This window comes from Panthera leo, chromosome B4 (genome assembly GCF_018350215.1).
Source record: "Panthera leo isolate Ple1 chromosome B4, P.leo_Ple1_pat1.1, whole genome shotgun sequence".
Taxonomy (NCBI): Eukaryota; Metazoa; Chordata; class Mammalia; order Carnivora; family Felidae; genus Panthera; species Panthera leo.
In genome coordinates, this window is record NC_056685.1 from 89,682,473 (window position 1) to 89,698,567 (window position 16,095).

The window sequence follows — 16,095 nt, forward strand, 5'->3', positions numbered from 1 at the left end:
CTTTCTTTTAATCCTGTTTTTGGTGAGGAAAACGTTCTCCCTAATTTTTAGCACCACAAAATAAATAGGTAGAGCCAAATAAAGTTTCAGGTTAACATTTCTGAAATATAAAGAATTTGTGAAGGTTATATTATTGAGATTTTTACCAGACACACTTATGTTCTTCCAAAAAAAAAAAAAAAAGAAGGAAAAAAGGAGGAAAGAACCAGAATTAGAGATATGAAGAAATCAGTCAGGAAATGTAACATGTTTAGTGGGCATGGAAGATTGAATGAGGGTATTTTTATATCTTGTAAAACATCAATTCTGAAGAAACATAGAGTATTTGATTCATTTCAGGTGGATATGAGCCCCCACTGACGAATGTCTTCACGATGCAGTGGTTTCTGACTCTTTTTGCTACGTGCCTCCCTAACCATACAGTCTTAAAGATTTGGGATTCAGTCTTCTTTGAAGGTTCGGAAATCATCCTGAGGGTGTCGCTGGCCATCTGGGCAAAATTGGGAGAGTAAGTGATTTCCCCCTTCTGTTCTCTGGTGTGGAGGGCCTTAAGAAGTTCTGTGCTCTAATATGGAAAGCATCTGTATTTAAGTGTGAGCAAAAGAGAAATTTGGGAACTTTGTTGAATTGCTTTAGCTTTCTGAAATCTTAGTTGGCTGATTCTTGATTGTTGGGGGGGGGGCGTGGCAAATAGAATCTATGTTGGGGAAGGGGGTAAGCTTTTTCAGGTCTGCAGATATCTTCCTCCTCTTCAGTGCTAGTATCCTGTCTGGCTTACTTTTGGCAGCTTCTCCCTGGACTCTAATTGGGAAGAGGGGGAGGGAGAGGAACTTAGAAGAGGAAGATCTGGAGAGGAGTAGGTGGGCTTGTTAGTTAACATTCATGATTTGGATTATTTTTTGAATTTTTATTATTTGTTTAGTTCTGCCTTTCAGGATCACGATAGAATTAAATGAAATAATATGTATAAGGTATCTGTGGTGCTTAGTACATAGTCAATAGTAGAACACACAGGGGGCGCCTGGCTGCCTCAGTCGGTAAAGGATGTGACTCTTAATTTCAGGGTCGTGAGTTCTAGAACCCCTTTGAGTGGGGAGCCTATTTAAAAAAAGGTAGAACACATGGAACTTCTTTCCTTCTATCAAGAATTAATTCTATGATGAAACCTATTACTATTAAACATATTGCCACATAGATGTTATTTACATTTGTTACCAGTAACAGAACTATAAAAAGGAGGGTATTTTCACCCATCTCTAATATATTATGACTATTACATTAAAATTTTACCTTCTGGGTAATGGAGAGGACAACAGTTATGGTTATAGGACAATTGTTATAGTTAAGATTCAGAGAAGTTGTTAATGTTTCTTTCTTAGAGCTATAAATGACTTGAGTGGGTACTCATAGATAACATGTCAGAAAACTAATAAATCACTGACAGTGTTTTGTTTCAAAAACCTTTTAACTAGACTTTTTATTTATGATAAGTTGTTTCCTGGGAGACTTGTAGCATTTCATACTTTTTGCAAGAAAGATCCACCAACTATCAATTCAGGGATGTAGAAAGATCATTATTGTGTATAAGTATTTTTAAACATCACATAGCTATCTCATTTGCCTTTGTTTTACTGCGCACTGCTTTTCAGCTAGGCAAATAGATGAGTCTTCTGGGGATTTGGTGTGCTGTTTACTTATCTTTTCATTCCCCCCCAGTATCTATATTTTTCTGTAATCATGTGTTTCCAACCTACTGTATGCCTGAAACTCTTTGCACTTTGATGGTTTCTGTGGGTCTGATAGTCCAGTTGCTGGGTAACTAGTTTATAGGATTAAAATACTGTAGCACTTAACTGTGTGCTGAGTTCTAGTAACCTTTGTGTTAGTTCTTAATTATGGGGCAGGAAGAAAAGAAGCGATTCTGTTTTTATTCCATCTATCCATTATCTGCAGGATCAGAATTTATCCCTATGGTCCTCCCAGGGATGTCACACTGTTGAAATAATAACAGATACACTTAATATCCAATATTCATGGAGTGCTTGCAATGGACAAGCATTGTTCTAAGCATGCTAGATGTGAAGCTAACTCGCTTAGTCCTTGCATTTCATAAGGCAAGGACTGTTATCATCCCCATTTTACAGATGTGGGAACTGAGCCCCAGATAAGTTAAGTAAATTGCCCAAAGACACTCAGTAAGTGGACAGCCTGACTTTGAGCCCAGGTATCCTGACTTTAGAATCTGTACTTTTTTTTTTTTTTTTAAAGATTTTATTTGTAAGTAGTCTCTATACCTAATGCAGGGCCTGAACCCACAACCCCAAGACCAAGAGTCGCATGATCCACTGACTGAACTAGCCAAGAACCCCTAGAATCTGCACTTTTAATTATGTGAATCTACGGATAATAAATAGCTATCATTTATGAAATTCAGGGGATATATGAATCAGACTGGTAGGACTTTAAATGTTTCAGTCTTTGCTCACTCCACTTCTACATTTTTTGAACCTGCAACTTGTTCAGCAAAAGGAAGGGCAACCAGTATACATCACCAAGTGCCTACAGTGCCATCATTCTGTCAGGTGGCTTAAACACATTTTCTCATTCAGTTCTTTGCATAATCCTGTGAAGTAGGTAGGATTATTCTCCCTGCCTTTTCAACTGAGAAAGCTACCCCCGGAGGGTTAATTAACTAGTTCATGGTCACACAGCTCATGAGTAGCAGAGCTGGGACTCAATCCTGGATCTTTCTGACTCCAGGGCCTGTATTCTTCCCCACAAACTTTGCACTGGAAAAATCGTGAACAACATCTCCATGGGACCTCTCCATTCACTTTACTCCACCAGCTTGGCATTTCTTCCTCTCACTCACACCAGCGGTGCTTTTGGAATATGTAAGCCATGGACTGTCAGCTCACCTTCGCTGGCATCTCCTTAATGTAGCCTTTCTTCTCTGACCCTATGCTTTGGCCTCATGCCAGGCCTAGCGTGGTGTTTCCTTCCTTGTCCCCCTGTCATACTCTACACTTGCCATGCGACCTCCAGCCAACCTTGCCAAGGGCACATCTGCTCTCACATTGCCTGTTCAGCACCTTTCGGTGACTCTTGCCCTGAGGAGGCTCAGCCGGCATCTGAGGCCTTTGCCATCTGCTGTCTGCAGCTCTGTACCCTGAACACTTGCTCTCTCCCTCTGGCCACATAGGCCTTCTGGCCAACTTTGGTTGCATGGAGCTCCTTGCAGGGCCTGGAGAGGGCCTGCTGTCTCCTGCATCCATGTCTTTGGAGCGCTTTTTCTTTCTCGTCAACCTGGAGGATATTTTTCAGAAATCATCTGAAGCATTATTTCTCTTCCTCACCCTCTAGGGTAAACGTAACCACTTTTTCAGTTATGCCCACATGCCACTCTGTATCTTTGTAATAGCACTTCAATGGTCTATTTCATTTAGTGGCAGTGGGATTGAAGAACACTCCAGAACCTGAAGTTTTTCCATCATTATATATTTTTTGGATGGCTCCGTGGAAATTCCCCGACATTAGTGCATGTCAAAGAGAAGGTCTTATGTCGGTGGGCAAATAAAATTATCCTACTATCCAAAAAAGATTGTAATAAATGAAACAAATACACAGTGCTCTTTGCTTTAGACTATTAAATTTTTTTCCCTTCTAGAAGAAGGTTGAAAGTATAACCTGCGTTATAGGTTGCCAAGCGACAAGACTCTTTTTTTCTCTCTTTCTTTTTAATATTTATTTATTTTTGAGAGAGAGCACAAGCTGGGAAGGGACAGAGAGAGAGGAGACAGAGGATCCAAAGCAGGCTCTGCGCTGATAGCAGTGAGCCTGATGCAGGGCTCCAACTCACAAACTGTGAGATCATGACCTGAGCTGAAGTCAGACCTCACCTGACTGAGCCACCCAGGTGCCCCCACAGATTCTTATTTATGTACAGGAGCACATGCAGGAAGCAGGATGTAATCTCCAACTGGCAGCAGTGTCCTGAGAAGAAGTGAAAAATTTCTGCCTGTGAAAACATCCTGTGGATGATGAAATATACAGAGAAAGTTCTCGTATTTTTCACTTTCCTTTCTACTGTGGCTTGGTTTCAATTTTATCAGTGATCTCCTCATTTGCAGATTAAAAGCCCCAGATTCCCTACAGGGGATAATTGTTCTTTAGTACCCAATTTTGTGGTCCTTAGATCTGATCGGTGGTAGGCATTCTGCTGTGTAGACAGTGTCAAATAAAAATAATAAAGATGCCACAGATGGGGCTGTGAGGCTGGGGAGCAGGTAAGAAAGATGAGAGCTCACCCTGTAATAAGTACATCTACGTTGCCTTTGGTATTTTTTTATCTTTTCTCTGCATTCAGCAAAGATGGGTTTATTTGGGAATAGCAGAGAATTTCAAGCCAGGACATGCAAGCTACGACAAAGCCATAGACAAGTTCCCAGGAGTGTGGTTTTTGTTGATTGCTAACTTGATTAATTTAATGGCAAGAGGCACTGTATCCTGTTGCAACTGCAGTACATGCCTGATAAACAACACGGGTGTCCTAAATAATTCATTTTTCTGTTCTTTCTTTATCTAGGCAGATAGAATGCTGTGAAACAGCCGACGAATTCTACAGCACCATGGGACGCCTTACCCAGGAGATGCTAGAGAATGACCTTCTGGAAAGCCATGAACTCATGCAGGTGAGTGGGCAGCCTGGCCCCATTTTGGCTCTGGGAGTGCTGGGTGCTGTGGGAATAGGCAGTGTCACAGCAGCAATTTTGGGAAATATGTTTGGCCAGCCATCAGATTTAGTTTTTCATTTGACCAAGAGTCTATATATATAATTTGATAAGAATCTCACTGTGTCACAAGAGGAAGGAAGAAATGAATAATGGATATTTGTTATACTTCCATTCAAGCTGCGTTGCTTAAAAATCATAACGTGCAATCCAACCTCTAAACCCCACCCCCGCCCAAATTACCAGGTACTTCTTCTGAATCTGATTCTTAACCTTCATAAAGGGAGACTTGTGGGGCAACATATTATTTTGAGGGAGAAATTATTGAGGGTTGAAAAGGAAATTATTCTTTAAAAAATTTTTTAAATGTTTGTTTTTTTATATATAGAATAGTGGGGGAGGGACAGAGACATAGGGACAAAGAGAATCTCAAGAAGGCTCCATGCTCAGCACGGAGCCCGAATGGAGCTCGAGCCCATGACTGAGATCATGACCTGAGCCAAAATCAAGAGTCAGACGCTTAACCAACTGAGCCACCCAGGTGCCTCTCCACCAAAGGAGATTATTCTAATCAGTGTTTTGGTAATTTGTTTTACCCATATATTCTACTCATGTTGTTCTATATTAATCATAATATAAAAAGACTTGAAGGGTTTTGTTATTTTCTGGCATGTTATTATATCTCACTATCATATTCACCAAGGCATTAAAAGCGATAGTGAGTATAAAAAAGATAACAGATTTGTTAACATTCTCTCTTGCATTAGGTTCTGTAACATGATTTTATCCTTATTCTCCTCTGATGCTTCTGACTACTGCTTCTCTTCCTGGTTGTTCCTTTTGCCCACCGACCAAACTCTGGGTCTTGTCCAAGGTTGCCCTAGGGCCTTAGTTTCTTCTTTCTCTGTGATTTCTCTTTCTTTTTTCTGAGTTTCAACTTTTACCTTTATGTTGGGTTCCACGCATGGGGTTATGTTTGGAGGGTGCTGGGCCAAGTCAACAGATTGGAAAATGAAGACTCAGGCCCTGACTTCGGGCTTGAGAAGCGAAGAGTTTCCATTCCTTTGCTCATTTCCTGGCACTTCCAGCTCCTTCTCAGAATCCCTTATGTTTGGAGAATGTTGACCACCTGATAGAACTGCCCCGAACATTCATATATTTTTTAAAATATATGTATTTTTTTCATTTATTTATTTTTGATATAGAGAGACAGAGCACAAGTCAGGGAAGGGCAGAGAGAGAGGGAGAGACAGAATCTGAAGCAGGCTCCAGGCTCCGAGCTGTCAGCACAGAGCCCGACACGGGGCTTGAACTCACAAACCGCGAGATCATGACCTGAGCTGAAGTCTGACGCTCAACCGACTGAGCCATTCAGTCGGACTTCTCAAGCCCAAAGTCAGACCCTGAGTCTTCGTTTTCCAATCTGTTGACTTGGCCCAGCACCCCCCAAACATAACCCCATGCATGGAACCCAACATAAAGGTAAAAGTTGAAACTCAGAAAAAAGAAAGAGAAATCACAGAGAAAGAAGAAACTAAGACCATTCAGCCATTCATATTTTTTTATTTCAACTTTTCTTTGCCTTCTCATCTCTTCTTTCTTCTTTCCTGTCTGTCTCAGAGGAAGAAGGGTTCTGTGTGATGCTGACGTTGGTGCTATGATCCCGACTCTTCTCACACATCTCAGGGCTATTGCTTCATCACTCATTCTCTCTCTGAGGGAAGTACCTCTTTTTGAACATGGCTCTGTGTATAAGGTCTGTGCTTGGCATTTTCCACATATGGGATCCTTTACGTCTCACAGAACTGCCTGATTCATCTGCCCAAGGCAGGACTCTAGGATATTATCCCTTCCCCCTCGCTCATGAAACATTGTTGGCTACTCACTGCCTACAAAATGAAGCATGGATTTCTCAACTTATCATCCAGTGCTCTCGACTGTCCTAGCTCCTCCCTTTCATACCCTTTTCTTATTCTGGTCAAGTCAAGCTGTGCTCCACACTCCCAGGAATCCCTGGGAATATGCCTCCTCTGTACCTGTGCCCCCTCTGTTCAGTCTTTCCCATCTACCTTCACATGATTAAGGCCTGCCTCCTCATGAAAAGTTCCAGTTCAGATGCCCTCTCCTTTGTGAAGCATTCTCTGATAGTCTCAACTAAAATCATCTCCCATTTCTCTGAATCACTGTGGCATTTTCTTTGTACCTCTCTTGTGAACATTCATCACATTCTACTTTGATTTAAGACTGTATCTTAAATCAGTGATTTATCTTAAATCAGTAATATCCTCAGTGATATTTAAAAAAATTTTTTTAAGTTTATTTATTTTTGAGGGGAGGTGCAGAGAGAGAGGGAGACACAGAATCCTAAGCAGGCTCCATGCTCTCAGCTGTCAGCACAGAGCCCGATGCAGGGCTTGAACTCATGGACCACAAGATCATGACCTGAGCCAAAGTTGGATGCTTAACCGACTGAGCCACCCAGGTGCCCCCTCAGTGATATTTTTAAGCTCCTTGAGGTCAGAGCCTGTGCTTTGCTCATGAACACTTAGCATTTTGCCTTTTACTACAGCTGCTCAATAAATTTATTACTTCATTAAGCAAACATCTGTTGAGAGTCTGAGATTAATTTCCTGCCTTCTCTTTTTCAATAAATGTTTGCTGAATTAAACAACACTTATATGGTGGCCCTCCTTCCAGATTCCCTCCGCTCTAATAGCATTGGCATTTTGCTGCCAGAGTGATTGTCCACACTGCTTTGGTCATTTCATTGTTCTTCATAATGCCTTCAGTGCTTCCTTGTTACTAACTGCAGTAAATAAAATGCTTCAGCCTAGTTTTCTAGGTCTTATATTAACTTCTCCAAACATTTTTGAGCATCTCTGTCAGAAGACTTCCTTGAGGAAATGATTGTGTGGTTTTACCTTTTAAAGATGGAGTTGGTCAGGCTCTATATATGTGTGTGTATATGCGTGGGTGCATGCACATGTGAGGTGTGTGTGTGTGTGTGTGTGTGTGTGTGTGTGTATGTTGGAGGCAGTGGTGCAGAGCAGAAAGGGAAGTCATGGTTGAGGAAGGGGCACAAGCAAAGACATGGCAGTGGAAAACTTTACAGTGTGTGAAGGAAACTATGAGCAGTTTGGTATTTGGTGTGGATATGGAGGACCACAACCTGTGGTAAGGATTGGACTTGATCTTTTAGGTCAGAGGTTGTGAAATTGTGCTTGCTGGAATTCTAGGGGTTCTGTGGAGCGTTTGGAAAGGGAAAAAGAAGACCCGAAACATTTTAAGGAGAGAAGGAAAATGGTCTGAGTTGTGGCTTCTGTCAGATACAGGGGCAGCTCAGCGAAGGGTGGACTTGAAAGGGTCAAGTCTGCTAGCAGGAGCCCGTGAGAGGCAGTGAAGGGTAGAAACAAGGATGGAACAGAGACAGTACTTAGAAGGCAAAATTGATGGGACTTGGCCACGGAAAATGGATATGGGGTGAGGGAGAAAGAAATGGGGAGACAACGGCAACCCACAGGTTTCTGGCTTAGGAGGAAGAGCATAAAAGTTTATCCGGGGCAGAAATAGGGTTTGTTTGGAGACAGATTGCATTGGAGGTGCATTCTTGCTGCCCTGTTCCTTACCTATCGAAGGTGTTCCCCGACTGGAACCTGTTGCACTGGGCGGAGGTCTGTTGCTACCCGGCCCTCTCTGTTCATGCCCGTTCCTGTGAGAGGGCTTGTGGTTCCCTCTGCCACTTTCTGTGAAAAATGGTCTGCCCACCAGGATCCTACTCAGTCTCTTCTCCTCCCTCCCACCCCACAGCCTCTCTTATCTCAGCCCTTATTGACGAGCCTTCCTCCATATTCTTTCAGTACTTAAGATTCTCAACAACTGATTTAATGCCAATTACAGATTATTTTATATTATTTGGTGTTTTTTTCAAATGTGTTAATCTTATTCTCTAATGAAGTAGTAAGTTCCTTAATGATAAGGGCCTCCTTTTACTCTGTATCCCCATAACACCTAGAGGAGTGGTTGGTTTTTTAGCTTTATTTACTTTTTTTTTTTTAATATATATATTTTTTAATGTTTATTTATTTTTGAGACAGAGAGAGACAGAGCATGAACAGGGGAGGGGCAGAGAGAGAGGGAGACAGAGAACCGGAAGCAGGCTCCAGGCTCTGAGCCATCAGCTGAGAGCCGGACGCGGGGCTCGAACTCACGGACCATGAGATCGTGACCTGAGCTGAAGTCAGACGCTTAACCAACTGAGCCACCCAGGCGCCCCTAGCTTTATTTATTTTTGAGAGAGAGAAAGAGAGCGAGTGTGTGCGAGCAGGGGAGGGGCAGAGACAGGGAGAGAGAGAGAGGGACAGAGGATCTGAAGCGGGTTCTGCATTGACAGCAGCAAGCCCAATGAGGGGCTCGAACTCATGAACTGTGAGATCATGACCTGAGCCGAAGTCGGACTCTCAACTGACTGAGCCACCTAGGCACCCATAGAGTACTAAGAACCTATCCAGTTATGGGACGCCTGGGTGGCTCAGTCGGTTAAGTGTCTGATTCTTGATTTCGGCTCAGGTCATGATCTCGTGGTTGTGGGATCAAGCCCCGAGTTGGGCTCTGTGCTAGACATGGAACCAGCTTAAGATTCTCTCTCTCCCTTTCCTTCTGCCCTTCCCCTGCTTACACTCTCTCCCTCTGTCTTTAAAAAACAAAAACCAAAGAATACACCTGGTTGCTCACTGAATACACAGACTCCTAGAACATTAGAACTCGAGGCAGTGTTTTTCACACTTGACTATGTATGAGAAACTGCTCCAGAGTGTGTTAGAATGTGGACATTTAGTTCATCGGTGGTTCTGATGCACCATGGTTCTGATATGGTGTTTTGTTTTGTTTTAATTCTTCTTTTTTTTATTTTTTTAAACATTTATTTTATTATTGAGAGAGGGAGAGACAGAGTATGAGCTGGGCAGAGAGAAGAGGAGACACAGAATCTGAAGCAGGCTCCAGGCTCCGAGCTGTCAGCACAGAGCCCGACATGGGGCTCGAACTCACAAACTGTGAGATCATGACCTGAGCCGTAGTTGGACGCTTAACCAACTGAGCCACCCGGGCGCCTCTGTTTTGTTTTAATTCTTAAGTTAGTTAACATACGGTGTAGTCTTGGCTTCAGGAGTAGAAGCCAGTGATTCATCACTTACGTATAACACCCAGTGCTCATCCCAACAAGTGCCCTCCTTAATACCTGTCACCCATTTAACTCATTCTCTCACTCACTTTCCCCCTCATCAACCCTCAGGTTTTTGTTTTTTTTTTCTGTATTTAAGAGTCTCTTATGGTTTGCCTCCCTCTCTGTTTTGATCTTATTTTCCCTACCCTTCCCCTATGATCATCTGTTAAGTTTCTTAAATTCCACATATGAATGAAATCATATATCTGTCTTTCTCTGACCTGATGTAGCTGGTTTTTAAACAACACTTAGGGAGGCACTGGTTTAAAAGAAGCTTAAAGATCAACTAACCTAATTCTGTCACTTGATAGAGAGTGAGCTTATGGCCAGTTTTTTAGACTGTCCAGTGGCAGACCCAGACTGGGAGCCAAGTCCCCCTCTCCTGGCCTACTTTTCCCCTACCACCAGCCCACCGCTTCCACGTTAGTCAAAACGTGTCTTTCCCGAAGCTGAAATCCCCTTTAGAAAAATAAGGCAGCATTTTGTTTCACTTAAACGTTGCCAGAGCGAATGAGAGGTACGTTGACACACGCCATCTTTGTCCTATAGAAATTTCCAGTCTTGGGTATTAGGAGAAAAGACAACCACCTCTTTACCTTGCTGTGAGAGAATCCTAGAGGGAAAAATACCTACCGGCTATGGTTTGAGCAATTGGATGCCATTTTAGCGGCTTTTCTTCCGCAGAGGAAAACATCTGGATGGAGATGAACTGAGCCTAATTTTGTACAACTCATGTTTTCGTGTTTTTTGTGAAGCATGTCAGTAATGAAAAATACAATTTTGTTTTCAGCGGTACCTAAATATAAACGTCTATTTAAGTGTACTTTGGTAGTTTGAATAGTAAGTTGACTTATTGGTTTTCCTTGGCATCATGGAGTGTTATGGAGAGAAATGGTGAATGTCATTTCAAGGCACTCTGTTTTCTTTATTCAATCTTTTTAAAAAAAAAATTAATTCAGTGGCTGGGATCCAATTATGGTGGGCCATAAATCTGTCAGCAAACCTGAAATGGCTCCAGATGAAAAATGCGGGCTGTGCTTAAGGTCTTTATTTTTGAGCTGAAAGACAGGGAAGGATTCTCCCTGGTGGTCTTCCCAATTTCTTTCCATTCTAAGTGCCACACACAAAATCTGCTGGGCTTTTTCCTTCTGTAAATCATATCACTTTTTTTTTTTTAAGTAGCAAGGGCTGTTTTTAAAAAATTGGTGGTGTCTGAAAAAGACATTGGGAGAATGCCAGTGAAATAGCGGGTGTGGATTTCAGTGAGACTTTGGACAAAATCTCTCATGACTTCCTTGAGGGCAATAGAGAGAAAAATCAGGTGCTGTTGTCAGAAGGGTTTTTAGGTGCTTGGGACAACCTACCTCAAAGTGTATATCAGTAATTATTGTTACCTGGGGGGAGCTCTCATGTGCTGTGAGGCAGGATCAGCCCTTGGAACGTTCACTTTTTTCCATCAGTGATGACATGGAAATTACAAGGATGTGGATGCTTGTCCGATAGAAGGATAATGTTTGCTTAATTAGCGCTGTCAAAAATTGAAACCGTCTGCCCTGCAAAAGAGTGTGTGCCCACCATTGGAAGGGTTTCAGTGCTGCCTTTGTGACCATCTGTTGGAGAGTCTCTAGAGGGAACTTCTGCTTGGGAAGGTGGCCGAACTAAATTATGTTTACATTCCATTCTAACCCGAAGATTCTGTTAGTGTACCATATTTGGCTCTAAAGTGATTAGTAAAATTCCTTTCTTGGAATCCATTGTAAATCTCTGATTTACAACGCTGGAAACCAGAGCTTCTCAGGTACCCCGAGGACTATAGTGATGTGTGGTGTATATTCATGGCATAAACTCGCCTTCAGACGTGAGACCTTCGACTAAGTGAGTGAATATATGTGAAGAGGTGCCATAAACACATTTTTTTTCCCCAGAAGCACTGATTTCTTCTTTGAAGGATTAACTAAAAGTAAAGGATAGAGGAAGATAGACTAAAAAATAGAAAATGAAAGCACCAATGCAGCCAGGTTTTTGTTTTTGTTTTTGTTTTTGTTTTTTTTTTGTCAGATGTCTGAAGCTGAGTGGCTCTTGAAGGAGCTTGCTAGGAGCCCAGGCCAATTACTCTGGGGCAGGACGTACTTCCCATACTGTTCTTACCAGCTTCCTTCATGAGGCTGGACAAGGGAATATTTTAATGATTTTTTATAAAACTGACAAAAATAAAACACAAGTGAATCTTCACCTGGTCACCCTACTAATTGTCTTCAATGAGACATCTTCATTCATAAGGAAATTTGAAATTCCTATCATTAATAATTTCATCTTAAAAAAATTTTTTTTTAATGTTTATTTATTTTTGAGATAGAGCACAAGCAGGGGAGGGACAGAGGGAGAGGGAGACACAGAATCTGAAGCAGGCTCCAGGCTCTGAGCTGTCAGCACAGAGCCTGACATGGGGCTCAAACCCACGGACTGCAAGATCATGACCTGAGCTGAAGTTGGATGCTTACTGACTGAGCCACCCAGGTGCCCCAATAATTTCATCTTTTAAACTTGAATCCCAATGGTATGGGTTTCTCTTTTTAAATTATTAAGGTGTAGTTGACATAGTAGTTTTAGGTGAATGGTTTCCTGGGAGAAGTGAAACTTAGGGTGATTAATATACATTTTCTGGAGAATAAGTACTTGAAGGATTGAAGGAAAGCATTTGGAACAATTAAGCTTTAATAAAATTAAGAGAGCAAACGTGATTACTTTCCTCCTGCTGGTAGAATGATATATAATTTTGAAATTCTGGAGGAAGCACAGGTGCTTTTCCCATTTTTATTTATAGATTTTTTAACAGCCTATGCTTTACACCCTGTCACTTTTTTTCTTTCTTTCTTTTCTTTTTTTGTTTTTAAATAACAGCTAACAATTTTCACCTCGAACTCATTCACAGACATTTGAAAAGGTGGTATCTTTGGCGAAAGCTTGTGGCTGATCACACGATCACCCACTAGATTTAATGTTGTCCAGATGACGTTGAATGTCTATAAAAGTCATCAAGCAAAGCTTTGAAAAACAAGCACTGCATATGAGCATCACCGATGGGTTCTTTGTTAAAGAAATAATAGAGAGCTGTGAATTTCTGAGTTAACCCACCTGTCAGTTGAGCCCAGAGGAAGTCAGACTGCCCCCATCTGCCACCCATGTTCACCACTTGGAATACCCAGTCACCGCTGGATTGATTTGAGAAATGAGCATTGTGTTCCTCAGTATTCTTTTGTCTTTCTCTAAAGGGGATATTGAAGTAGAATCTCTCCACCTGCTGTGTGAGAAGCAGAATCTACCTCTTTACACCCAAATCATAGAACTTTAATATCTTTCCACGATTGAGAAGAGTTGTTTAAGGCCATCGTTTCAGACTTGACATTTTTGCTTGTGTTTTTCAGACTGTTTATTCTATGGCTCCATTCCCTTTCCCACAGTTGGCAGAGCTGAGGGAAAAATACACCTACAACATTACACCATTCCCAGCCACAGTTAAACCCACCTCAGTTTCTGGGTAAGGTCTTTTTCCCCCCCTTGTTGTTTTCATGATGGAAGACTTAATATCTTAATGTGTTGGTGTAACTTCATATTGGTTAAGCCCCAGATATATCTATTCAAAGTAGTTTGGTACTTAAAATCTGAATGTTTCTTTCCCAAAGGTTTTGATTTAAATTCAAGACAGATTTTTAAAACCATACTTTCCAAAGAAGATTGGAACATAAACTGAAGGAATATTTAGAGACCCCACAACTTATTTAAAAATGTCAAATATTAAAAATTTTAATAATTAAAATCGTATAGAACAGGTGCATGAAGAGGCAGATGGCCTAATTTAAAATGAGAAGACAAGAAATTGACAAATATATATTCCTGTATAGGAATTTAGTGTTTGAAAACTTAACATATCAAATCAATAGTGAAAAGTGTATTTAAATAGAAAAAATGAAATAATAAAACTAGCAGAAGAAAGTGTGGAAGAATGTCTTTAGTTCTTTGGAATTGGAAGGGCCTTAATAATGGACTCAGAAACACAAGGGAAAAAGTTAAGTAGTTTAGAAATAATTTTCTGCATGACTAAAAACCTTCATAAGCAGGCACAAAAATATTTTGTGAAAAAATATTTGTAATTGCGGTCTCTCATGTATAAAGTTCCTAGAAATCAGTAAGAAACTGGCTGCCCAACTGAGACACGATGAAAGGATGGGGATTGGTAGTTTATGTATAAAAGGCAGCATCAGTTGTATGAAGAGAAATGCAGCCTAGAACTAGATTGAGACTATGTTTTTATCTGTCAGATTGACAAAAATTCAGAAGGTGGATGTGTGCTCTGTTGGTGACGCTATAGGGGGACACTCTTGCACAGTACCGGCGTAGCGCATTGCTGCAAGATTTGTGGCAGGCAATTTGGCAATATTTCCCCAGATTACTAGTGCACATATCCTTTGACCCAGCAATTCTACCTTTATGACTTATCCCACAGATGTATTTGTACACCTGCAAAGCACAGTCTGTATAAGGTTATTTATTGCAACATTGCTTATAATGGTATAAGATTGGAAACCACTCAGGTGTGTATTGTCAGTGGCCTGGTTCCATTACATGGGCTACATGCACACAATACAGTGCAGCTGTACAAAAAGGATGAGAAAGCTCTGTGTGTGAACGTGGAGAAAGTTTTAGGTCCATAGAAGCAAGGTGCGGAAGAATGTATACAGTATGCTAATAATTATGCAAAAGGAAGAGAAAAATAAGACCATAGTTATCTTTGCTTATCTATGCAATAAAGGAACTGAAGAACACATAGAAATTAGTAGCAATGGTCACCTTTGGGAATTAAGTAGGGCAAAGGCAGAAGTTGGACAGGGATGGGAGAGAGACTTTTTATGTATGTTACATTCATAGTTATATATAAAAATTAAACCATGTGACTATATCATTTATTTTTCAAAAACACCACAATTTTCTTTGAATATTTCTTTTTCTTTTATGTTTCCCAAGACGACATGGTAAGGTCAGAGACAGTGATGAAGAGAATGACCCAGACGATGAAGATGCTGTCACTAATGCAGTGGGGTGCCTTGGACCTTTCAGCGGGCTCCTGGCACCCGAACTGCAGAAGTACCAAAAGCAAATGAAAGGTAAAGAGGTCGCTTTCTATTTAGATGATCTCAATGTGTTGGGTCACTATAGCAAAGGTATTATTATTGTGTCTGATCAATGACTACTGTTTCCTCACCTGGTTACCACTATTAAAGGTCTTTGTTAAAAGTGTCTTCTGTGCTACTCTATCATGTAGTAGGATCTCTCTGTTATGTGTTACACACATCATACCTGTATCTTTTTCTTATGTGTTTTGCCTCCAGTTCTTCTGATTCCACTTCGTATGCTCAGTTCCTTAGCCTGGAACCTGGCATATAATAGATGTTTAACACATTCTGTTTGAATTTAATTGATACAGAATGGCTTCTTTTCCACTATAGAGATACCCTCTAAATCTAAAACATTATGGTAGCCTCTCCTTGAATTTGAGTGATTAGAAACTTGTTATCTCATAGGACATTCTGCTGGATCCCTCTGCTTAGCCCATGGTTTCTAGTTGAGAAAAGATAATCTCCACCTACCAGTTCTTTTAGTAGTTCTTTTGAACAAAAGACAGCAAGTCTACTCCCTCTTTTATTGGATGTCTCTTGAAATCTTGAGGACATCCATCGTGTCCCCCAAATCCTTGTCTATGGTCCAAGATCAAAATTTTTCAGAAGGGATGACTTCCAGAACTTTTGATATTCTGTATATTCACCTTTTAATGTCCTGTAGTGTGCCTCTTAAAAAGTGGTGCTCTGAATTGGATGCTGTACTACATTTGTTTTTTTCTTGTAGAGAATGGACTTTTTGTGGTCTGGACACCATCGACGTAATGAACTTTTTTTTTAAGTTTTTTTTTTTTTTTGTAAATTTTTGAGACACACACACACACACACACACACACACACACACAGCATGAGCAGAGAGGGGGAGAAAAAGAGGGAGACACAGAATTGGAAACAGGCTCCAGGCTCTGAACTGTCATTATAGAGCCCAGCGCAGGCCTTGAACTCCCTGACTGTGAGATCATGACCTAAG

At 41.0% G+C, this 16,095-nt stretch overlaps 1 protein-coding gene across 2 annotated transcripts in view; it reads left to right on the forward strand.

Moving 5' to 3' along the window:
* Positions 1–16,095, forward strand: part of TBC1D30 (TBC1 domain family member 30) — an 84,370-nt gene that overhangs the window by 59,599 nt on the left and 8,676 nt on the right. For both annotated transcript variants that reach the window (XM_042947074.1, XM_042947075.1), the window contains 4 exons: positions 340–508; positions 4,586–4,691; positions 13,377–13,489; positions 14,974–15,113. In XM_042947074.1, coding sequence (XP_042803008.1) covers positions 340–508; positions 4,586–4,691; positions 13,377–13,489; positions 14,974–15,113 — 528 coding nt within the window. The remainder of the gene's footprint in view (positions 1–339; positions 509–4,585; positions 4,692–13,376; positions 13,490–14,973; positions 15,114–16,095) is intronic.